This window comes from Seriola lalandi, unplaced genomic scaffold, assembly GCF_002814215.2.
Source record: "Seriola lalandi dorsalis isolate HSWRI2012SDOR001 ecotype SW California unplaced genomic scaffold, Sedor1 jcf7180002054529, whole genome shotgun sequence".
NCBI lineage: Eukaryota > Metazoa > Chordata > Actinopteri > Carangiformes > Carangidae > Seriola > Seriola lalandi.
This window is the reverse complement of record NW_019525082.1, coordinates 323,456-349,837: the sequence shown is the minus strand read 5'-3', so window position 1 is coordinate 349,837 and position 26,382 is coordinate 323,456. Positions and strand designations below refer to the sequence as shown.

At 39.5% G+C, this 26,382-nt stretch overlaps 2 protein-coding genes across 2 annotated transcripts in view; both read left to right on the top strand.

Moving 5' to 3' along the window:
- Positions 1-1,202: 1,202 nt before the first annotated feature.
- On the top strand, positions 1,203-5,689 carry pcna (proliferating cell nuclear antigen). The gene is made up of 6 exons (XM_023414470.2): positions 1,203-1,642; positions 3,303-3,400; positions 3,501-3,568; positions 3,667-3,861; positions 4,887-5,010; positions 5,115-5,689. Exons 1-6 carry the CDS (start codon positions 1,422-1,424, stop codon positions 5,189-5,191), a joined length of 783 nt encoding a protein of 260 aa, XP_023270238.1. The 5' UTR covers positions 1,203-1,421; the 3' UTR covers positions 5,192-5,689.
- Positions 5,690-20,856: 15,167 nt separating this feature from the next.
- Positions 20,857-26,382, top strand: part of kcnip3b (Kv channel interacting protein 3b, calsenilin) — a 43,382-nt gene continuing 37,856 nt past the window's right edge. Inside the window, exon 1 of the mRNA XM_023414473.2 lies at positions 20,857-20,960. Coding sequence (XP_023270241.1) covers positions 20,955-20,960 — 6 coding nt within the window. The 5' untranslated portion in view covers positions 20,857-20,954. The remainder of the gene's footprint in view (positions 20,961-26,382) is intronic.

Genomic DNA, 26,382 nt, shown 5'->3' with positions numbered 1-26,382 from the left:
TGCAGGCCTCACTCACGTTGCAAGAGTTCAGGTCATAAAGACCTTCAGTGTTATACAATGGTTTACTATTTAGCCATTATTATGACTGATAGTGGCCATAAGGAGACACTTCTATACTCTGTTGCTAGGGTAACCAAGGTTTTATAAATAAGGATGTAGAGAAAGACATAAACTTAGAGAATACTGCCCAAATCCAGCTCTAGACAAGGATGAGCTAATTAGGGGAAAGGACAAGACACATGTATTAATTAGGTAAGAGCATGTGAGAATGGTCAGGTTGAATTGACCAGTTTGGGGTAAGATACGGAAAAGTGTTGCAACTTTATATATGTATATATACACCCTATCACACAAAACATCTTCAGGAAATGGTGTGGCACTACTCTGGTTCATTTGCTGTCTTCTGAACTGCCAGTGATAGTCTTTTTATCACAGCAGGGGCCCCATAGAGGTTAATCTGGCTGTGCTTCCACCACTGCCTGTCAGACATGATTGCCAATTATTGTCAGCCTTATCTTGGATCAGTTTCATAGCTCATTTAAAAAGGAAACATGTTATTTTCTAATAATTTCTTGTAAGTTTTCTGTAAAGAACCAAGTAGTTTGGTAGGCTCATTAGCCTACAGGAAAATTAGAGACAAAGTTCTGAGAGTGTTATTTTTGTCATTTGTAGGACAGTTCAGATTCAGAATCAGATTGTTTAATAGCCAAGGACGGGGAATTTTTGTTCAGTACACTGTGTTACACTCTGCAGCACAGATACATGTATAGACAGACAAGTGCGTGCATTATCATACAGACAGCAGGCAATCAGGGTAAAGCATGTCAGTTGAGTTAGACTGTATTAGTTTTAGCTTATAAACTGCCAACTAAATGTATATCAATATGAATTATTGTTATAAACAGGACTTATTACACAAAGGTCAATCAATAATTGTAGGCGGTCCACACATTGAATTGCATTTAATGAGTGACGAGTTTGAGGGTCTATATATGTAGGTAGTAACACCTTGAAAAAATATAAATATACATGTATTTTGGTGAAATTGAGTCAAACACAATTTCCACGGTTTACACAATTGTCCTCTCCAACATGGCTGGAATCAATGCCCATTCGTTTTAGCGGTCGGGAGGCAGGAACAAGTAGGCGGAAGTGACGCAGTGACGCCGAATCATTAAAACCCGACGTTAGCGCGCGCTTGCAGCTCAAACCTTGCCTCTGCAGTGAGAGTGGTGTCTGCGTGCTGCACTTCTGTCAGCTAACAACACACAAAGGCTGAACTTTTTGGGGGACTCTTTCTCAAACACACTCGGTGATAACTTCGAGTTACAGCCTCCAATTTGACGGAGTAACGCTAAAGGCGACAAGAAACTCTTCTTTTGAAACCTACGCACACGAAAAAAAAAAACTCCACTGCAACCATGTTTGAGGCTCGCCTGGTCCAGGGATCCATCCTGAAGAAGGTGCTGGAGGCTCTGAAGGATCTGATCACAGAAGCCTGCTGGGATGTCAGCTCGTCCGGCATCTCCCTGCAGAGCATGGACTCCTCTCACGTCTCCCTCGTACAGCTCACCCTGCGGCACGATGGCTTCGACTCGTACCGGTGCGACAGAAACCTCGCCATGGGAGTCAACCTCAGCAGGTGGAGCAAACATTACCTACAGCTCTTTTAGTCAGAAAACAAATCATGTTTCACGGTCTTTGACACCATTCTGTTGTGGTTTTAGGTTGTAGGCGCGTATAGAGCTAAAGTATCTGCTGACTAATAGCTAGTTTGACAGGTCGAGGTTGCCAAAGTTTCGCCACTACTAAACTACTAAACACTACTAAAATCGATAGAAAAGTTTGGTTTTGTGAGCCACTTTTATGCACAATGCAAACCGCTAATCTTGCACACGGTTAAACGATTATTTCGGTATCTTTTTTTAGCTGAAACTAATGGTCTGTGTCTAATATCTGAAGCTCACAAAGAAGGTAGCCATCTTGGCAGAGTTGCCCGGGCATGTCTCTGTTGGGCACTGAGCTGTCATCCATAACTCTTTACTGCCAGCTCTCAAATAGACGCGTTTACAAATGTGTAATTTACTAATAGATCGATTGGTTTAACTAACAGCTTTTTGTCTTGTGTTGAAATTACGTTTGGCGCAGTTTCGGGGGAAACGTCGGCTACATTGTGATTACGTAGCGACGTCATTTGAGCGCCAAATTCTCTGGTTGAGGGTTGGCGGGAATAGATTTTTAACCCGGGAACTTCCACTTCCGTTTGTGCTTCACCACTTTCTGTCAGTGTTACATTACACCGGGTTACTGGATATATCTTTTAGTTAAAACATTTTGGCGTCCATCAAATGTTTTTATATGTGACGTAAAAAATTAGGTTATAAATAGAGTTGAAATGATGAATCGATTATTTAATCGACAGATAATTAACCTGCAGTTTTTTTTTTGGACACAATGCAAAATTCAGTATTCTAATTCCAGCCTCTCAAATTATACCTTTGCAAAGTATGGTTGCAACTAACGACTGTTTCTATTATCAAGTAATCTGCCAAGAAGAAAGAAAATATTCTTTCTTCCCTTCAAAAATGCATAATTTCTTCATATTTGAGAAGGTGGAACTTTCCAATTTTTTACATTTTTACTTTGAAAATGTCTGAACATCTGTTTGGTTATCAAAATTAGTCATCCAGCTCTATCATAAACTAAATAGTCTTTAATACTTGGACTTTTGGGCAAATAAAAATGAATTAATCAGTAGATTAATCAACAATGAAAATCAACCCTGCATGCTTTTCTTAAACATAAAAATTTGTAAACTTGCTCTTATGTTCACAAAACTCATTTACATGTTCAGTGTATTTTCTCGCAAAAAAATCCAAACTAGATTTAGAATAAGAGGTTTATGTGAGCAAGGACACTAAAATGCAAACAGTTGGACATGAGTTATTTTTATGATTGATGTATGAATGTGAGGAATGCCCATCACAAGAATTTGTAGCTGTATAAACAGAAAAGTAGCACATACTCACATTTGAGAGGCTAGAAACAGAATATCTTTTTCTTCAGGAAATTACTTTTATACAATTAATCAAGAATGTTAATTTTGTTGATTTGGCTAATCCTTCAAATGTTTAGTGGTATTCTGATTGCAATTCTCCTTGATAACATTTACTTTTATGCAGTTTGGAAGCTTTGTTTTTTCAGTATATAACATTTACTGCCTTTTTTAAAGCATTTTCTGTCCCTTGTGGTTTGTAACTCACCTTTTGACTTGTTTTGTCTCTCTTGTCAATCCCATCCAGTATGTCAAAAATCCTGAAGTGTGCAGGAAACGAGGACATCATCACCCTCAGAGCAGAAGACAATGCAGACACTCTCGCCCTTGTGTTTGAGACACTCAGTAGGTTTTTGACTTATTAACAATACAGCCGCATGACATCAACTTGACAGATGTTGTTTAGCTACGTTTCTTCAACATTTATCTCTCTTCACTCTTACAGATCAGGAGAAAGTCTCGGATTATGAGATGAAACTGATGGACCTGGATGTGGAGCAGCTGGGGATTCCAGTAAGTAATCTGTTGCCTGTCCTTGTCCTTTTTTTCTGTCCAACATGTTTTTCATGCACACTGTTCCTGACCTTTCCCCCAACTATCCGTCCCTCCAGGAGCAGGAGTACAGCTGTGTGGTGAAGATGCCCTCAGGGGAGTTTGCCCGTATCTGCCGTGACCTGTCCCAGATCGGTGACGCCGTCATGATCTCCTGCGCCAAGGACGGAGTCAAATTCTCTGCCTCAGGAGAGCTGGGAACAGGAAACATCAAGCTGTCCCAGACCAGCAACGTAGACAAAGAGGACGAGGCGGTGAGCATTAATATTAGATTGTGTTAAAATCTGAATAATTTGCACATAACGCTTAGTAGAGCCTGACTGAAAATGAGCAATCCAATCATATAGGCTGATATTATCTCCTCACAGGTGATTGATATGTGTAAGCTGGCAAGTAATAAGAAACTGTAGTATAGAGTTGTTTGATCATTTAGAAACAGTGGTGTCATTGCAAAGCTTGGCTATCAGAGAGCACTGACATGTTTGTTTTTTCAACTGTAAACATTTAGTTCTCACCAGTACGTCACAAATGTTAAGTAACCAAATTTAAGGGATCCTTTTTATAAGAAATAATAAAATACCAGGAATAATATTAGATTTAAAGGTTATAAAAAACTGACGCGCATGTACCTCAAACCCAGGCCTGTTGGACTCAAGTCTCTCAAAATGTAATCAGTTGTAGTTTTTGATAACACTGCAAATGCTTGGGTCTTTTTTATTTTTTTAATTAATTACTTTTTAGATAAAATCTATTAAAAGCACAATCCACTTGCTGCTTAAAGCTTCTCAGACGCTGATGGTTTCTTCCCTTTCTCTACTATGTGTCATTAATTTAATACAATAAGATTTTTTTTTTTTGCCTGTGATGACAGAACCACTTTTAGGACATCAACTTTTGCCAGTTTCAGATTTTTATATATGCTGATTAATTCAAACAAAAATATTCAAAATATTTATTGCTGCCTGTTTGGTTTTCTCCCCAGAATCAAGATTTAAGATCTTGACTTTAAAGCTGAAACTATTAATTGATGATTCAATTGACAGTAGATTAATCTACAAATATTTTTGCAAATCAGTGAAGGTTTTTTAGGGCAATGTGAATCATTCAGTTCCAGTGTTGGTAATATAAACATGTCAGGGTTTCTACAGTTGGTAGTCAAGCAGTACTAAAAGTAACATTATTAGACACCATGATAATGAGCAGTCCTCCTCCTCTACTTTTACTGTTGTGATGGCACATGCAAAAGTTTTGACCGTTCCCCTTCGCTTTCTGATTTTAGGTTACTATTGAGATGAATGAACCTGTCCAGCTGATCTTTGCCCTCAACTACCTGAACTTCTTCACCAAGGCCACGCCACTGTCCAAGACAGTCACCCTCAGCATGTCTGCCGACATCCCCCTCGGTGAGTAAATCTATCCTTTTCTCAAATCGATCTTTTCATTTGGTTTCTCAACATGTTTGCAAAACTTTGTGTGGCCCTAACTTTGACGTTTTTCTTTCCTACAGTGGTGGAGTACAAGATTGCTGACATGGGACACATCAAATACTACTTGGCACCGAAGATCGACGAAGAGGCTTCCTAAGTTGTTTCTAAAAGCCCAAAAGGAAGAATAGAGAAAAGCAGGTGACTGGGACTTGTCCTGAGCGATTGAAGGGCTGAAGTGATCTCATGGTGGTGGATCATCACTCTGTTTGAGGTCTCTGATCTCCTCCTGTCTAATGAGACATTAACAGCAGGGAGGTTTAGTGTCAACTTTTTATAAACAGTCAGCTGTCAGCCGTATGAATGATACCATCTGTGTGATGTGATAAAGCTTCAGTGCTTTGACTCCGAGCAGGTGTTGAGAGCAGCTCGTCGTGCTCCTGACAGTCCCGTGTTAATTCAGCACTTGTTGACTCCACCTTTGTGTCTCTCTCTCTATTTTTGCCCATTTTGGGAAAGCCGATTTCAAGTATCCCATTCCTTGTTGTAGATAACACATTTGTAAATACTTTCTGTGGTTTTCGCACTGTCAGGTCAACCCCAAATGTTTTTGTATTCATTGATTCAGTCCAAAATAAATGATTCAAGTTGTTTCCGATATCCTGTTTGTGTTTCTGACATTTGTGGACAAAAGCTGCACATACAGTAGTTTTAGACTTAAGACATACTCACACTGTGGGCCTTCAAAGTGTGGAGTCCCTCCCCCTTGTTCTTGTCCCAAAGGTATTTAATGCCACTAGCATTACATCTGTGAGGGTGAATGTACTAAAACATAAATTATGCATTTTGCCTGTGAGCATTTGTTGAATGAAGCCTATCACTGATTAACACTGATTATACTCACATTTTTATGTATTTAATGTAACCCACCTGTTGACATAAAATTAGCCTTTTAGCCTTATAAAATATAAACATGAAGTAGTTGTGGTTTCTGAGTTAAGAACTGGTCTGTTGAGCATTAAAAGCCAATTCATAGGCTTTTTTTCATAGACATTTTGGCTTGTCATAGTAAGAAAAACACAGTTGTTACTTATACTTCCAATATTATTCATGACTGTTGTATTTAAGTGTCCAAGTACGTCAGCATGCACAGTACCAGGAACTGAAGCAGCTGAGTGGAATTCAACCATCATTCATTTTAGTGTTTGCATGTGGTTTTCTTACCATGATGTAAAAAGGGCCCATAATGATAAAGGCCAAGTGTTTGTTTTCCTTATAGGCACTTTCAGAGATCATGTGTTTAGGTTTTGATTTTATTTCCAGTAGGCAGGTCACCACATCACTGTGGCAAGTGGCAGTAGTGGAAGAGGCAGCAATACTCTGATAAAAGTAAAGGTCCTGGAGTCAAACTCGTAATTAAAGTACAGAAATAAGAGCAAAATGTACTTCAAGTATCAAAGGAAGATGTACTTGTTATGCAGAAAAATGACCACTGTGACTGATATATGTTACATTATTAGATTGTTATTTCTGATGCATTCATGTATGTTCAGCGATTTACTGTTGCAGCAGAGGTTGCGAGATGAGTAATGGTAAAGGAAAGAAAAAACCTGCAACTACACAATTTGTACTTTTTCCCCAAATCTTTGAGTTCTTTGGGTCTCAAACTGTTACTTATTTTCATGTTCAGTACCTCCAGGTTGTACTTAAACACAGCACAGGAGTAAATGTCCTGAGATACCTTCTGATAAATGTTTTGAGATCCTTGCTGGAGACAGTTGCTGCAGCAGTAACCAGATGTGGCCAGTAGGTGGCACCATTTAGCTACATTTGTTTCTTCCATGGGTCAGAGCCAATTACAGCAACCTGACAGGTCCCATTTGGGGCATAATTTATTCCTCAAGAACAAATTTACTCTTAATTTCCATTTGGCAGTTTTCACAAAAGGATGAAAGGTCTATTAAATGAAAATGGATGTGGTTTTATTTTGTGCTCCTGGATGGAAAACACCCGTCAATCTCTCAACATCAAATTGATAATGTTTTTATACCTACACAACTATTATCCAGTGTCAAGGACGTTTCATTTGCTGTCGCCTCACTGTATATCAATTATTCAACCACCCAGTAGGGATTTTGACGCACAATTCCTCCGAACTCAGTTTCACAGAACAGCTACATTACACAAGTCATCAAAGTTGTTGGACATGCAGCCAGATACACCTGAGAGACACAAGTGTGTGTGTCTGCTGCTGGTTGTTTACTGCATTGGGCGTAGGTTTCGTTTGACCACTGTGAGGGCACATACAGTGGGGCATCTGGTGGTCGTCCCCCAGGAAAGTTTGAATATCAAACTTTTCATTTCCTGCAGTTTAAGGTGGAAATATCTTTATTTGGTTAAAGTAGTTGGTAAAGTGGTTTAAAATATAATGGAATATAATGCAGGAAGGCTCTCTAAATCAAAAACGTCCCATGCTGTCAACAATCACATGCTGCCTTTTCTTCAAACGGTCTTTGGACAGCTGCTGCACAGCTAATGCTAGATTAGTTTGTCTGCTGCTATTTCAGATAGATGACGAGGCTTGTATGGGCAGGCCACATTACCCTTAAGATTAGTTAGCAAGCTAGCAAACAGCACTTCTATAAGTAAATTAAAAAACATTACCTATTGGCTCACAACTTGCTTGGTTTTGAGACGTTGAGAAAAAAAAATTCTTAATATTGGACCTCCTCCTTTTCCCCTGCTGGCTCCTCTGTGGTTATCTGACTGTGCACGGTGCCGGAGGAGACGCTGTGACACTATTGACTGAGATCATAACACTGTGTGTGTGTGTGTGTGTGTCTGTCTGTGGTGATAATTACATTTGCTGCAAAAGATTCAGTGGTTGTATTATCTCTTATTCATATTCATATTTTGGAAGTAAAAAAAAAAAAAAAAAAAAAAGACCCCTGCATCGCCCCAAAATCTGCACTACTGTTTATTGTGTTACAGTGCAGTAGGTAATGTGGAGTCAGTTTTAATCCTCACAACGCTTAAGCTGTCTGGAAGCCACATCTGGCTCTAGTCTGAACTGAATTTCCCACATGGCTGAGTAACATGGGTAGAAACCAGCTGGTACTGTATTACTAGATGACAGTAGTGGAATGTACCTAAGTACATGTACTCATGTACACATCTAAGTACAAATCTGAGGTACTTGTACTCTACTTGATTATTTTCTTTTCATGCCACTTTATACTTCTGCTGCACCACAGGGAAATATTGCACTGTTTACTACAACACATGCTGCATACATTTATCTGACAGTCACTTTAAAACGAAGAGATTTACATACAAAACATATGAAGAGTTTAAAAGATATGATGCTTTGTTGTAGATTAAATTACCCAACTGCACTAAAAGCCTCCCGACAGAGCAGGATTCATGTGTGCAAGATTGGACTACTCAGTCTGGGCAAGAAGGCCCGCCCAAAACCAGTTGATTGACAGCTTGGCCCTTCTTGGAATAGCATAAACATTAGGGAAAAGACTAAGGAAAAATAAAGGGATAAAAATGAATGAATGACATTATATTAAAATAGTTCAATAAAAAAAAAAACTACAAAAAAATAGTAATTTATATGCAATAAATAAATTGATACTTTAAAATGTATATGTAAATAAATATATTCAGACATAAATAAACAAATAAATATGAAAATAAATGCAAATGCTTATAATTATTGTTTCATATTTTCTTATTTGTCTTTATATTTCCACATTTATTTATTATTTTATTTATTTGCCTTTATAGTACCACATTTATTTTCTTATTCTTTTCATATTTTTACACCACTCCTATGACTCCAAACATGAAATAAAAGGCAACAGTGCAAGAAAAACTTGCATACAACACCTTTATCCATTCATCTTTTTATTTCCTTGTCTTCCTCATTCTCATAAAGAAGCATTTTCTAGATTTCAGGCCATCACAGTAAAATGTGACTCAACTCGTAAATGTCTTGATTGAATACAAAATAAAAGCAGCCTGAGGTAGAGAGAGCAGAGCATAGACAAAGCAGATTATAACCTCACAGTAAATCGCCTGCCAGTGTAATCCCAGACTTCTCTGGAATATCAAAATTCATCTGATGAAAGTGCAGGACTCTAATCACCTTCCACCCATACAGTGGGAAAAGAGGATTTTATTTTTTGTGGATTTATTTATGCGAAATGCAATTTGATAGTAATTTTGCTGTATGTCTGTGCGAGCGAGTTGTGTAAGTCTATACCAGCTATCACCAGCTTTCTACTCTGGAATGAAATGTTCCTGAAAACTTGCAGCACTCAAATTATTTTATTCTCTACAACACAATGTACCGCAGCTGTGGTTTTACCTGATAGAGCCGATAAGGGAACAAGTGTGTGCCTTCAGATACAGACCAGAGAAAAGAGATGGGACTATCATTTTAGGAAATGACCGATAAAGCAGAGCGACAGCGCAGGCATTTAAGCTGCCTCAATATTTAATTAACCACTGCCACCCAGGTTAAGATTAATTACTTCCTGGAACAGAGCAAAGAGGGTTCAACCTGATTGGGGTCTGCTTCCAAATTGGCCACAATTTGAGACAGCAATACCAGACATACTTCATAATGACGAATAATGTCAGAGCTGTAATTATGAGTTAAATTAATGCTTACAGAAGTTTTAGACAAAACCAGGCCAATCACAGTGTGTCTTAATGCCAGCGCTACATACAGGAAGTTCTGTCAAGTTTGAAACTGTATGATTAAATCACATAAACTTTGAATCATATTGACTGGATATTACTTTGTTTTCTTTATTTACTTTTGTTTTCACCCATTCACAACGAAGCAATGCAAAGTGCTTAACACAAGATATTCGAAGGTGTTAAGACAAGATTTAAACATGAATTTGATCATATGATTTCTAGGGTAGACCACATAATGTAAAAATCTCATGTTGAAGGGCCTTATCGATTACTTCTACAGTTCTACAAAATTTGCTCGTTAGCTTGAATGTGAAAATGGCTGCATTTATCAGATATTAGAGTTTTCAAAGCAACATGAGACAAAGAAAAAAATCACTTCTGCCCAAACTGCAGATGCGTTCAAAGATGTGATTAGTAGGGAACAATTTAAAAAATCATGCCAGAGTATGCTGAACACAATTCTCAAGACGTAGATAAGAAGTTTGATACCACTCATATCTGTCCGTTCAATACAAAGGTATTGATATCACACAAAAGGCTGTGGCTTAGGGGCTCCAGATGTGTAGGCATGTTAAATAAACTTAATCTTTCGGTCCTGATCTTACAGTGGTCAGGGAGTTCAACAAAATAAAGGCTTACAAAAAAAACAAAACAGAAGTGTCCTCACATAGCCATTAAATACCTCCAATCCCTCTACGATTTACTTTACTGTCATCACTTGCATCAAATATTATCTATATTATTTTGTGTTTCCATGGCTTCCTGACACATTAGGTGTGTGGAAATAATTATTTTTACCAGGCTTTCAGCAGTGTGTCAGACTTTCTTTGATAAACAGCCTAAAATTTAAGTCCCGGTATTAATTTGAAATGTTATTTGTATATCATTATGATTTAATGCATTTTTAGTTCTCTTACACTTGGCTTGGATGTAGCCTGTTGTATTCAAGTGAACCTGATCTCTGCAGTGTTATCATGAGGCTGGATTCCTGCATCTCTCTCCCTCCCTCCCTCTCTCTCTCTCTCTCTCCCTCTCTCTCTTCTGTCTCTGTCTGGCCTTTAAATTGCTTTCTGGAGGCAGGGGATTTTGGCCAGGGAGATAAGGGGAATGGGATGAAACACTCTTGCTGGCTGTCTATCTCTCCACTGAGCGCTGTACATTTACCGAGACAGAGGAGAGAGAGGGTTGCACTCGCTCTTCCCTCGGGTCAGTGAAGCTGAGGAGATGCTGGCGACATCATTCAAACCCATTTCAAACCGCCATCAGCCTTATCAGCGGCAAAACAAACCGCCTGCAGATGAAAGATGTCAAAGCTTACAGTAGATTCTCACTAAAGGTATATTTCTATTCTGAGAGGACATGGATGTACAGCAGAATGGAAGAAAGCTTCTTTGTTTCTCTGCCGTAAAAGTGCATTTTTTCGCGGTGTCCTCTTGTCAGTCAGTCAGGTCCAGGAGGATTGATCCCAACCCAACTCTCAGACCTGACACTCTCTTACATAAGCCCTCAGAGCAGGTCGCATGGATTATTGATGCCAGCACAGAGTGAGCAAGGACGCACATGGCAAGGACATACCAGTCACACATGCTGCATGATCCACCTGCTTCAAACCACTCAGTCGAATATTTCAGATATTATTCTTTCTATTGGAGAGATTTTGCGGCAGCATGATGTTTTTATGTGGAGTCAGGATGTGGGGATTCCCTCCCCACAAACCCAACACTTTACTTTTCATGTACACAACCACAGCTCTCTCCCCGCATTACATTCCCATCACCCTCCTCCTCCTCATGTTCATCCTCCTTCTTTGATTCTACACTGCGTGCCTCACAGTTGACACACATGTATTTCTGACTATGCTGCATGTGTCGAAGTCATCCCCGCATGGATTAGCATATTAATGGGCTGTCCTCTTTGTCCCTGTTTTCTGTCACTCAGATTTCACAGGAGCGAGGGAGGAGATGAGGCGATGCAGATGGGGAGGAAGAGGGAAAGGAAGTGCAGATGATGGAGGAGCGTGCTGTAGCTTGGGAGCCACATCTGAGTGTATTTGGTACAGGTGGGACAAATAAAAGATATGGTAGTCGTTTTTTTTTTTTGTTCACCAAAGCGGTTTCAAAAATGTTAAAATCCCTGTTACTATCCCCTTGAATCTATAAACCAGATGACATCACTGTTACATGTACTTTTTGTAAGTTTCATTCCACTATATCAAAATATAAAGACAGTGTAAAAAAAATAAAAAAAATAAAATAAAATAAAAGGAAAAACATTTGCACTCTCCAATTTGTGGAGAATTTTTTTTCAGGATAAACTTTCAGTCAGAGACCCTCTTCAAACATTAAAAGGTGAGTACAACAATATATAGACACCAGTGGTGGAGATTAACTAGTTACTCAAGTACTGTACTTCAGTTTAAATCTGAGGTACTTGTACTTTACTTGCTATTGGTTTTTCTTACTGCTTTCTACTCCACTATATTCCAGAGCGAAATACTTATCTGACAGATTTAGTATTAGTTACAAATCAAATTTTATACATACAAAACATATGAAAAGCTTATGTATATTGAATATTCTCAGTTCACCTTTCAATTATTTTAACAATTTTATAGACTATATATGTTTTTTATGATTTTTAGGTTTGAACTATAAATTTTACAAAACAAGTGTCGTGAAGGTGTCACTTTGATTCTGAGTTTTAGAAGTTTTAGAGTTTCAGAAAGCAACCAATCAGTTGATTGAATCAGTTAAAAATATAAATTAAAAGATCAATCATCAATCTTCTGTGATTTCAGCAAACAACTATTTTCTGCATAAAGATATAGCGGAGTGATTGCTCAATATCCAGTCTGGTTGTCTGGCTGGTTGCCTGTCAAAACATCCATAAAGTTTTCAAAGTTTTTACCTACTCCATCATCTGTGTCATGCTTACCACCGAGGTCCCAGCGGCGAAGTCCAAGGCTTTCTTTCCTAGTCCAGTCTGGCTCTACCGAGATGGAGATCCCTAGGATCCAAAGGTCTCCATCTTAACTTGGAACTGGCTTTTCTTCTCCTCCATGTGTAAGTTACGTGTCTGTTTTCATTAGTGGCCAGCTACAGTAACCATGGTGATGTTAGCTAACTTGCTGTTAGCATGTCGGGAATGTGTTCGCAAATGCTGCTATTGCTAGCTGGCTAACTGTCACGGCAATGGTATCGTGAGCTAATGGTTGTGTCTAGATTGTTTTTTGTTGGCTTTAGTGTAGACAGGGTAAGTTTATTCAGTTGTGCTTCTTGTTGTATGTTTAATGGCAGCTTTTATTGGGCTTCAAAACACCTTGCTGACTGAGAAAAACGATGGGAGGGGAGTTGGAGTTATGGCCAAACGGGTGCGGCCGACGAAGTGGTTCTCAACATTTAATACTTTCAATATTTTCCTTAAGTTGCATTTTCAATGCAGGACTTTGACCTGTATGGCCAGCGTGATATTAGTACTTGTACTTAGGTAAAGAATCTTAGTACTTCCTGCTAGAAAATGGCTTGATTATTCCTGATGCACAACACCTGTACATGTCTATTCAAGTCTCAGCTCCAGTAGATTGGTAAAATTAAAAGATATACAGACAAACTGCAGGTCATTTTGAACTGCTTTGGTGAATGAAATCCAGGTTTTTGATGCTTAAACATACTGTATAATTCATTTAAAAAAATAGTTGTTTGTGCATAATTCCTTTTAGATATCACTGTGCATTGCAGATGATTATTGTTGTGTTAAGAAAACTATGTATCACCAAACGTTTCATTGCACAAGAAAACCAGCCGTGTTGCCAGCTACTGGACAATGTGTTTTTCAGATAAAATGTGTTTTTAAATGCTTAATTTAGCATAACACGTTCTCAACTCATAATAGTACACTTTAACCTAAGTGAAGGAGAGGTTAGAGCTGAAACCATCAGGAAAATAATCGATAATCGATGAATCATTTAAGTTATGATTTTTCTTATTCAATAAAAAACAAAGTACTTTTAGGTTTAAGGTTATTGATTGGGTAAAACAAGCAGGCAGACGACTTCAGGATCACCTCGGGCTTTAGGAAATTGTGATGGGCATTTATATTATATTGTGACAAGTCTGTAGATTAATGGATGATGAAAATAGTCGCTGGTTGCTGCTCTGTTGGAGATGCAAGCTTTATGCTGGACAGTGATGTAGCACCGTAATAGTATCACATTCTGAGTTACCCTGTAGGATCTAATAATATAGGATGAGAGTACTTTTGTCCTCTCCCATCGAGAAATACAAAACAGAACCAGCTCACAGATTTTCACTCAATCACATAGTTTTGTTCCTAACCAGGAAGTGAAATCCTGAACATCCTTTTTTTTTTTTTTTTTTTAAATTGAGAATATCCTCCTCTCTCCTATTTTTTTCTTTTTCTGCACTTTGCCTCCCATCACAATCAGATCTCTGTCCCTCTCCGTCCAGGGATGCCTCGGTTCGCTACTTAGCAACTGTTTCCACGGATACAAAGTTGCTGTCCCTGTCTCACCCATATACCCCGCCTCCACAATAAGTCGCCACTGCCCCTCTGCTCCTTTGTGTCCACTTCCTAAAGCCTGGTGAAGGAGCGAGCCTCGTTATCTTACTTTAAAACATCAGGAAACCAAACTCTCTGGGGCTTACAGCAGCTTCAGTATCATTTGTCTCATGCCCGGGAGAGGACATTATCCAGCTCTGTGTTACAGTATTCCTCTGTGATGGTTGTTATCGTGGTGCTTTTATTGATCCGAGCAGAGCTGTAGAAAGTGTATTGATGAATGTGACAATGTCCTACCAATTACACTCAGGCACCTCTACTTTGCCTCTGTGTTGTCCTCGTAGGCTGTGAGTGTCATTGTGCTCTGGGACCGAACACCTCAGCACTAATGTCACTGAGACAAATTGCACTTCATTGTCCGCACTTGCCCAGTAAACTGTTCATGTTTCTTACGGTTATTCTCACACACACTCACAGACAAACACTCAAGGGGAGCGGATGAATCTTTGGTGGTGTAATTTTGGAGAAACAAATCATCAGGGACACATGGAGATAAGAAAATAATATAGAGTAAAGGCTACTGGGTATATTCAGACATTAATGCAAGCATTGGAGCTACAGAAGCTATTTATATCGCTCCTAAAAATAGACATTCTTCTCCATAGAAACATGAAATCCCTTCTCAGGGGTGAATTACTCTCGAGCTGCTGCTGTTGTGTGTGTGTGTGTGTGTGTATTTCTGTGTGTGTATGTGTGTGTGTGTGTGTATATCTGTGTGTGTCTGTTATTCTTCTGTTTCTTCCAAAGGTGAAAGCAAATTAGCGACTGTATCATCCCAGCCGCGAGGCTCTTTCTCGGGGAATCTCCACTCCCCCTCTGAGTCTGCAGCAGACAGGATTTTACAGTGCTTTGATGATCAGCCCCCTCCACCACCTCTTCCTTCTTTCACCGTGACGGGCTTTAAGCCGACGTGGATTCATGCACATTAGTTTACAGTGGCAGAGGGGGGAAGTGTGTGAATCTGTGGCTAATCTGGTGTGGGAAGGCATTGTCTATGACAAAATGTGTCTATGGCACGAACATTTAAATTGCAACCTCTCACTTTACCTCGGCTGGACAGAAACAGTCGGATGAGGAGAAGCCAAGTGATGTCTAAGCGATTAACCTCTAACAGAGATCTTTTTGATGTTTTTTAGCTGACTTTCTTTTACTGTTATGAGGGTGAGGACCGCATCCTACAGTATGATGAGGCCTTAAGCTTGTTAAATAACACTGTTTTTATCCCACTTTGTAATGTTGAATTCACTTGAACTAATTTGTCTGGTCGATGTTCATTTTAAGCACATTCATTACTTTGATTTTGTCTTTGATTTCAACTTAATCATCAGCCACAAAAACTAATTGAGATTTTAATGAAATAAACAAACTAATACTCGATACTGCACTTTTTCCTGATATTATACTCAGATTAAAGATACATACTGTAGATTGATTGTGGTAAAGTACTTTATTAATCCTGGTAGAAAATTTTGCTTTTACAACTGCAAAGAGACATAAATCAAAAGACAAATGAAACAGTCACAGAGCTAGGTAAGAAATGAATGTGGCTTTTTATTGCCTTTTGCTTCTTACTCACCTCCTTGAGCATCTCATTTGTTGCAGATTAGATTATTATATGATATACAGCTTCATGTATTGCACAGTATATTTTGTTTCCTTGTCTGCAGGAAACCACTGGCGCATGCAGTGACATGAGTAAATGCATGAAAAAACATATCAAATGCAGGACACAGTTAAACAGTTAACATCCCATCATGCTCACTGACATTTACAGAGATACTGTAGGCACCTTGATTTTGGATAAAACAAGCAAGAGGAAAAGATTTAAAGAAATCTGAGACAGAATTCAAAGGGCATCTCTACAAGGGTTCAATGAATGCTCTGAAATTAACATCAGTGAGAGATTTTGGAGCATTTTGCATCAAACTGCCTCCTTCATCAAAACAGCAAATGAGGGAATATGTTTTTAAAACGTGTGTAAGTTCAACCCTTCAGCAGAAACTGTAGTGACTTGAAGAATATATGACAAGGAGCACCGACGGTGTTCTGGAGGTTCCTTCTGTCCCAACATCTCAATGATCCACATCCACCTTTATGATCACGATGTAGCTCACAAATAATCAACTTTGGAGCAGACTTTTACGAGCATGCCTGAAAAATGGAGAGATCGGGATTTGTCTGGACACCTCTGGATTAGTGGGGTGAAATATCCTTATTTTACAAGGTTGATTCCTTTTTGTATTCTTCATAATAGATCACAATGTAGTATTCACGATGTTGAGCACATATTGTTCTTGATGCACAGGGAAAGATGGTCTGCTGATGTTTGGTACAAACCTAAATTAAGAAAATATCTTTTGAATAACCAAAAGTCGGAAGTCTCTCTGTGCACAATTATGTTCAGGAACCTCACCATTCGTTATGGAGACAGGCAGATTTACTGGTCTCCCAGAAGAGAAAAGTCTGTTTGCTATGTGATTTAGTTCAGACTGAAGATGAAGTCCATGTCAAGGGGGTCACAGGTTAAGTCAAAATGGGTGAAGAGATGATTAAAAAATCTAAAACATAAGATTATGTTGCATAAAATGATATCTGTTTCTTATGAATGAAGGGATGTTTTATTTCTTCAGACTTAGAATAGAATATAAAAACTCACCCTTGGGTCAATACATGCTGTATGGAGCTGATGAGAAGGGTGAGAGCGGGCACTGGTTGGGAACCACTGTAGTAGAAGTAGAAGATGAGCTGAATATCTTCTCTCCACTGTAACTTTCTCAGACACACCCTGTACATGTAAACACACACTCACCTGCAGATTTTAAAGGGTAGTATTAGGTATTACAATGCGTACACGCCATCACTGTTCACCATCACGTGTTTCTCCTGTAAGAACACGCAGCTTCGCCTCAACATCTGTTCCTCCTCTCACAGTCTATTTCCTGTTTGCCTGATGTTATCTCGCTTCTCCAGCAGAGACTATGGTTGTCCTTGGGGGGGGGGGAACACACACACACGACCAGCGGCTGATTCAAACGGCTCGACTCAACCATCTGATATCCCCCGGGATCAGAGAGCCACTGTCGATCTCCGAGCGGAGCTGTTTCCATCATGTTTGTTCTGTGTGAGCTTCAGGAGTTCAGGTGGAGCTGACCCTTGCACTGATTGTTTGTCCTACTCAGCCATTCTCCCCGATAACAGTTGTCCTTCCCCATGGTGAGAAAGACAAATCGAATGGTGTGTGTGTGTGTGTGTGTGTGTGTGTGTGTGTGTGTGTGTGTGTGTGTGTGTGTGTGTGTGTGTGTGCATGGCTAAGACTGTGGTTTGAAGAAAGATATTGAACCTGGGATGAGTAAAACAAAAAGAAAAGAGAAACAGAAGAGAGGTGAAGATTTTTTTTCTTTTGTGTGTGTGTGTGTGTGTGTGTGTGTGTGTGTGTGTTGAAGCGTTAAGACCATAATGTTCATGGAAGAACCTCAAAATGATATTTAAGTCGATACTTGAGTGTAATTAACTAAATGTTCTTAGTTACTTTCAGCCAATCTAGACAATTTATTAAGAGGTATTTCTTTGTCAGTCAAGTGGATAAAACTTTTAAGCTTGAAGCTGTCAAACCAAACTGTATCAACATTGGCAACTGCTTGAAGGAGTTTTGGGACTCTTTGTCAATGAAAAGGGCTTTATCAGTCCTTCAAGACCCTGATAATGGATTTGATGGAAACTGGGACTTCATAAATTCTTAATTAGAAAATGGTCAGCACTGAAGGCACTGCATTGGTCCCCAGAAAGCTGCATTACTTCGTGAGCAATTGCCCCTGGTCCCCAAACCCATGGACAGATAATAAGGAAATGGGCCCCTCAGCACAGACAGATACAGACCCCCCCTCCCAATATTAGACCCCCAGACTGAAAGAGACTGACTGGGATGTCATTTCATGTCTGTTTGTGGTTGTTTTAAGTCTCTTTTTGGTCATTTTGTGCCTATGTGGTTGTTTTCCGTCTTTCAAACAAGAAATCTTCAGTCACGTCTCACAGAGGCTCAGGCCCAGAGAGGCCCTGTGTCAGAATCAAGACCTGATTATTTCAGTTTATATTGTCTTCACATTTCTGATTGATCCTTTGAATCTGTGTGTAAGGTCTCCAACTGCACTGAAGCTTTAGTGTTGTTTGGATAAAAGCATCTGCCAAATGAGTAAATGTAATGTATTTGCTGATTTTTTACAAACTAAACAATAAATGGAATAATCAGCAGAGTAATGCATAATGACAATAATCATTATCATTAAGATAGATATTTCCACCTCAACCAGCTACAACAGTAAAATGCTGTTTGCACATTTATGCATCAGTGATTATTATTAAAATTGAAATAATAATGTAACAGTCAAAGGAGACAGTTTAAATACTTTAAATACATTTTTATTATACTTGCATCCTTGTACTTAACTTACATTTGCAGTGCTGGATTGGTAATGGGATGTTTTAACAGAGTGCTACCAGTATTTTTACCAATACAAAGGATCTGAATACTTCCTCCACTGCTGTCATTTGATATTCTTCTTTTTTTGCTCTTTAAACTCTCAGTGTGAAAAAACTTCAGTAGGCAAGATGCAAAATTCTAGCTCTGTGAACAAAGCACAGCTGAATTAATTTTAAAGAGGAAAAGGCGTATTCAGCTGCAGCCATTGATTTCTGTTCATACAGTGTGTCAGCAGCCCCAGGTGGTGATTTCCCACTTCTCTGTTTACCACAACTGCGTCCAGCTTCATTTCAAATAAGAGCAGGTTTTATTCTTTTTCTAATAGTGGATATACTGAAGTCTACCTCGACATTAAACTGTGTATGAATGAGTGTTTGCTCAATATGACCGCTGCGTGCTGTCAGACACGTGTGTTTAGCTTTGGTGGCTGATAGGAAGCCGTTTTATTAGACAGATGGCCTTTCCTCATTCATCCTGCAGGCTATTTACATTTTCTTGGCTGTTCATTATGCAATCAACGTGATGTGCGAGGATGCTTGACCTGGCTTGATTGCTATTTAGCATCTTGCTACAGTCTCTCCCTCTCTCTCTCTCCCGCTCTCTCTCCTCTGGGCAGCTTCACAGAGAGCCAAGGTCGCCTAAATTGATTCAGTTCCTCACCAAGTACACACGGATTCTCCAGCAGGGCTTTAATTGCATTTCTGTACCAATCACTCTCATGACAATCACATACTATAATCTAATGCAACACACACACACACACACACACACACACACAAGAAGGACCTCCCCCTCTTGACGTGCTTAAATTGGCCGCAGTCATTGTGGAGGAGAGGAAAGATAAATGAAAAAGGTTGAAATGGTTAAGAGTTGTCTCTTTTTTGAGATGCTGCCTTCAGGCACTGCTGTAAATGTCAATAATAATTCTTACTTATTGCAAGGCTGTTGCTCTGAATTGCATTTAGGATAAGACAAAGCCTAGGTACCACTGTCAAGACACCCTATTCGAATGAGTTATAAGTTGTTATTAATGACTGTTAATAAATCATAATAATAAATTGTTTAGTAATGTTTTATGAAACAGTTATAGCAATAATTCTCGGTTGTCAGGTTCTTTAGATCATCAGGTCTCTTACTTTCTATTAAATTAGCAGCAAAACTTAGTGAGTGATCTGCTGTTATAAATGATAAGTTGTTAATAAATAAAGATTTCTTACAATAATTAATCAGTTTGCAGCTGTAAATGAATAATAAAGCGATAATAAATGGATTAGAGTTGTTAATAAAGTAAGTACTTAATAAATGAATAAATCAGATGCATCCCAGCAACACTTCACTCACATCTGAGAACCAGAATTCACTAAAACAATTAATCAATCAATCAGCATAGGTACCAATTAATTTTCTGCCAATGACTATTTGATTAATCAACTAATCATTGCATCACAGCAAGGTGAAAACACAAAGCAAGTGCCATAGAGGAGGATAACCACCTGCCAGAGAGATTTTTCACAACCAGCCCTTTTCCAGAGGGTGAGTGGTCAAACAAGCCACTGGAGACGTTTCCCTATAATGAATTCAGCAGCTCTCTGAAAAGATAAGAGTCGTGCTGGAGGGAGATTTTCCACAACCTGGCAACCTTAAAGCTGTTTTTATCAATGGATTAAAACTGATCTGTAAAACATTAGTAAAATATTAACCAGCCATTATAATAAAGATCTGTAAATGGTCCTTAATCCGTTATTCTGTGTGTAGAGCCAGATGTGCAGTTTCCTGATGTTCCAGATCATCATTAGTCCAGGTGTTCACCGCGTGCAGGTGATGTTATAGGCTGATACATTAGCAGAATGAAATCCAGTTCAGCCTGTTGACTTTGTCCTCACATCATTAGGCTGTAAAAGATGAAGGTCCACTTGATTTCTCTCTGGCTGCTCCCCTCACTCCACCCCCACCCACTCCGTGTGTCTCACTGTGTGTGGTGTGTGTGTGTGTGTGCGGGTGTGTATGTGTGTGCGGGTGTGTGTGTATGTGTGTGCGTGCGTGTGCGCATTCCTTCGCATCCAATAGAGCGGCAGTCGGAGGTTGAGGGTCCGCGCAGAGAGGACACACTCGGCAGAAAGCAGCCATCGGTGTCGCCGCTACAACACAGGACAACATGCAGGTGAGACACAGATCAAATCCTCTTCCACTGTCCATCGTGCGACAACACGACAGACTGAAATGATTTTTCTGCAGGTGGCAAACGCAAAAAAAAAAAACCCAAAACGCGCGTAAGTTAAATGTCCAGCCTGGGTCTGCTCGCCTGGCTACTTGTTGGCTAAATTGATATTTTTTATCTTCATTTTTAAATTCCTCCACGACCCTAAGAGGCTAATTTTCTCCCCCCCCCTCTCCTCCCTCCCCCCAAAAAAGAAGCTGAGTTTCGGAGTGAAGTTATGTAATTGCAGCCCTGCTGGAAGCTGCCTGTGGAGGAGACGCTTCGCTTTCAGCGCGCAACAGAAATCCTACAGACGGCTTCTAGCAAGTGTCACTTGGCATCACGTCTTCTCCCTCCCTCTCCCTCCTTCAGTTTTCTAGCGTGTATGGTTTATCTGTGTGTATGTAGTGTGTGTGTGTATGTGTGTGTGATGGAGAGACCACCTCGTGTGGCTCCAAGCGGTTTACGCGTCTGGTATAAAATCCGCACAGTCTGCCTCAAATCCTCAATTCTTGGAAAAGGAGGGAGATCGTGCTTGTAATTTTCGTCCTGGTTGATGAATCAATTTATCAGATCAGTCCTCAGCAACAAGCACCCTCTGAGTCTAAATCTGAGATAATGTCCATTAAGTCAAAGCCCAGCCTCCCCAAAGTGACTTCCAACACCTTGCAAGGCAAAGCTCATTAATGCTCCCACAATGATCCGTTTCTGGCTGAGTTTCCCGCTCTGTGAATGTTTCTCGCGGTGCGTTGCAAAACAAGCAAAAACCTGTTACTGCCGATGCAAATGAATTCGTTTTAGGAATGATGGCAGCTCCTCTGTGCGTGGTAGCACACAGTCCGCAAGGAGAGAGGAAGCTGCAACCTGCCTGTACTTTTATTTAATCTCAGAGTTTGTGCACGGATGCAAACAAAAGATCACTGGCAGGAGAAATATTGATATTTATGGTCGTGCTAGACAAGAACAAATGGACTCTTCCTACACACACTCACCTCTGGATGCACACAAACTGCTGGCACCTGCATGAACACACACAGATGTTTCAGTGATGAGCTGGTGTTTGGAGGTTTGGAGGGGGCAGAGCTTCTCTGTGAGTGAAGACACTCATCATCAATCACTCAATGAGTCACAGCAATCAATTGATCAATCACACAGACATAATGAGATGGAGGGTTTAAGCCTGCATGCATTTTTTTTTAGATGCATGTGCACTTGTTTTCGTGTTCTGTGCTTGGTGGTAATGGATTGATTTTTTTATTAGGGTTGCAACAAACTGCTGTATTTTCATTATCAGTTAATCTACAGACTGGTATTCTGATCAATCAATGAATCGCTGCGTGTAAAGATTATCAGCAAATTGTGAAAAATAGCCATCACTAGTGCCCAGAGTTTGTGGTGAGGTTTTAAAGTGTCTTGTTTTGTCCAACAAACGTTTAAGAAGATATTTAGTTTGCCTGTAGAGAAGAATAAGAAAATCTGAAAATATTAACTTTTAAAAAGATGAAACCAATAAACCTTTAGTTATTTTTTGCTTTAAAAAAATCACATAAATGATTAACTGTTTTTTAAAATGGTTGCCAAGCAATTTTCCATTAATCAACTAATTGTTGCAGCTCTAATCTATTATTTACTTTCTCTATTGATTGATAAATCGTTTGAAATATAAAATGATGAAAGTCCAAGGTGATGTCCTTATTTTACATACAGTTTTTCTAAATGCAACAATATTCAGTTTAATATCACAAAAGACAAAGAAAAGCAGCATTTGAGAAGCTAGAACTGAGTCATGTTTGGCACTTTTGCTTGTAAAATGACCAAGAACTAATCAACCATCTTTTTTTTCTCTCCTGCTCCATTTGTATGAATGTTAAACGTAAGTCAAATCTCACACTGGCAACGATTTGAGATGGAAAAAATGTTTGAAATTATGAGCAGCGGCTGCCATTATTAGCACCAGTTTGACACCTGCCACAAGGCCGACTGCGGCAGCACCTCTCCAGCATTTAGACCCCACCCCACCCCCCTCTCCCTCTCTCTGGCTATTGACATGCAGGTGTTTGAATTAAATCACACTGTGAGGCAACGGTGTGCCTGATAATTTAGTGTGTGACTCACTTCAGTTTATTTTTTGCTGAAGAGTGACTGTATGAGCAGTAGAGGTTTGCAGTTGTTCACTCATTCTGAGTCATTGTCACTGAGATCAGAGCGGTGCTATCACAACGAGTCCTAAAAATGTTTTTATACAACATAAAAATTTTGTTATATGTCAGTTTTTTTTATCAGTTTGAAAAATACTCACTGCGTTCCAACAATGACTTTGTGCTTTTGTGAAGTCTTGAATTTACTTGATTTAGTGATCCCATTTCCTCCATCCGCTTTCATCGACTTCTACTTCTTATTGGCTCCTATTACTACGTCATATTGTCAACAAATCTTATGACAGAAAAAAAGGGCTTTTTTTAAATGAAAGCGTACAAACTATAACCAGGGTGGTGAACTTAGAAAGTGTCTTTATTGTTTTACGTTACCTTCCTAAAAAATGTAACCAGACCTCAGGAGCACGTGTGGACTGCAGTGAGCTGTGATTGGTCAGCATTGGGCTTCTTGTGGTTTCTCCTACACGTTTCTGATGCTGATGAAACCAGCATTAAAGAAGTTGAAGAAAGACTCTGTAGCTTTCTCCTTTTCAAATACGATAATATAAAAGTTACTTGGATGAAGCTCCAGTTGTATAAGTACATTGTAACCCACCGTCGCTCTGTATCTCAAAGTGAAGCGAAGCCGTTATATATGAATGTGGATGTGGACTTCCTTTAATCATTTTAAATGTAGTTTAAAACTTGGCTGAAGGACACTCAGATCTGCGGGCTAACAGACACTGATTATGTGGCCAGCATTAGTACTGTGTTTATGGATGGAAATATCTGTTTTAATGATGTTGTACTCCCTAGTTGGGAGCAAGTATTGTTTTCTGTTCTTTGTTTTGGAGTTACTAATTTTTTTCTTTTGTTTTGAGATTTTCATATTAATGTTTCGCCATGTCTGTTTTTCATAGTGTGAGGTTTTAATTCACAATAGCGGCCACCCAGGGACTACAGATGAAAAAGATCTTTTCTATATCTGTATATCTAGGCACAGTAAATGTTGTAGTGATTAAAGCAGATATGGTCTGATGAGGTAAAATACATCTGTTAAATATTGCAGCGGTGATATCCACCGGTGAAACCTGCTGAACTATAAATCTGCTGTAGAGACCTTCTCTCGTTAACTGCTCGCATCAGGCGTAGACAGGGATTAACACGGTGATGGTTTGTGTCTTTTGATAGGATTTGTTGACAATAACAAAAGTATTCAATCTCCTCATCTGCGTTAGCATCATCCTTTTAACCTCTCTTACGTTTCCAGAACAGTTTTCAGCAACCTCCGCAAAGCGTGAGCTTTAAAGATTCATGTGTATGTGAAAAATGTAACAACATGATCAACATGTCACGTGGCTGCATTCTGGTTTATTGAACATACCAAGTGGGTGAAAACTGTCTCTTTCCTGTGATTGATTTTTCTCTGTTAGTCCTCTAAATTAAACACAATACGTTGTTTGCCCTCTAGACATCTGTTTTCTGATCTGATGCCACTGTTGTTGTTCAGCAGGTGTTATACGGTGTTGAAAGTGACTGTTGGAAAATAGATCAGTTTTATGACAACGGTTAAGGTTTGGCTTGGTTACAATAATACTGACTTGGTTAAGGTTAGGGAACAATTGTTGCTATGGCTAAAACAAACGCTAAACAACACTGACTGTTTGTGGGAAACAAATAATTGTCTTCAGTTGTGAAGACACATATTTTGTCGACCCGGTCATCCACCTGGCATTGCTGTCCCTGCACACAAAGCCATCACATCTTGTCTGTGGTTCCTTGATAGAGGAACGAGCTAGCAAATCAGAGCAGGGGCGTTCCTCTCCATCTTCAAGAATCTCCTAGATACTCATCTTCTCTGAGGGCACCTCCTCTCCTAACACCTCTAACACCCTGACGTGCCTAACTCACACTTACTGTGCACTTCTTTACCTGATCTCCTTGCACTTTGTCTTAAAGAACATTTACTCCAAGGTCTCCTACTGTACTGAAGCTTGAGTGTTGTTTCTCATTCGTAAGTCACTTTGCTCAAAATTGTCAAATGAGTAAATGTAAATACGACGGTACACTGAGTATCTTCAGGTTTGGATCGCTGCTCAAATAGAATCTCCTTGAGTTGTGTTGAACTATTTTCTGACATTTTATAGACAAAACAAATCATCAAGAAAATAACTGGCATTTAATCAATAATGAAATTAATTTTTAGATGCTGGTGTAGTCATTTCCCCTCTTTTATTCTGAAGGATTTGATTTTAATCCCCACAGAACTGTACTAAAGATAAAGACACTAACTGTGGCTCCAGTGTGACTGTAAAGTCCACATAAGCATTTTAGTGGCCTTTTCCTTTAAGACACTGATGTCTGAGTCTGATGCTGCAGTTTTCCACAGAGCAGCGTGTCAATCAGAGCAGTCACACACAGTCAACCTGCACAGATCAGTGACGCTACGCCAGACAGGCTGACGGCAACACACACACACACACACACACCGGCACACACAGAAGTTCATTGTGCTGCACCTGATACAGTGTCTGAGGGACCCACCTGTTCAATACGTGGTGTGATTGGTAGATTTAGACTCATTAAATAATTGAACAGCTCTGGTAACTGTATCCTTTAAAGTGGGAACAGGAATGGGCACCGCACACTTCTGATCTAACATCAACACCAAAGTGAGCAGAGCTTCTCTTCACAGTACTGCAGAAAAACAGGGCATTTGAAGACTTTGTAGCTCGAGCATAAAATTGCCATTCTTGCTGAAATCTTCGTTTTATCTTACACTACTGAAATTTCCTCAGGATCTGGGCTTTAAAAATGGGGCATATTTATCATCGCAAATTAGTTCTGATATGGTAAATCAGTCCAAATGAAGAATTTCCTTTTCTTCAGCATAATGTGAGTTAGTGTGCGAAGACACACACACACACACACACACACACACACACACACACACACACACTCTCGCTCTCGCTCTCTCTCTCTCACACTCAGAGCCAACATGATTGCACTGAGAGAGGCACAGTATTATCGACCCACGAGGGTGAAAATGCAGTGAGGTGAAGAGAAGCTGCTGTAAAATATCTATCACTGATCAATTAATGTTATGATGATCATACATGGTATCTTTATCATCTGTCAATATACTTATTGACGTATACGAAGAGGAATGACAGATGTGTTTGGCGTGTGTGTGTGTGTGTGTGTGTGTGTGTGTGTGTGTGTGTGTGTGTGTGTGTGTGTGTGTGTGTGTG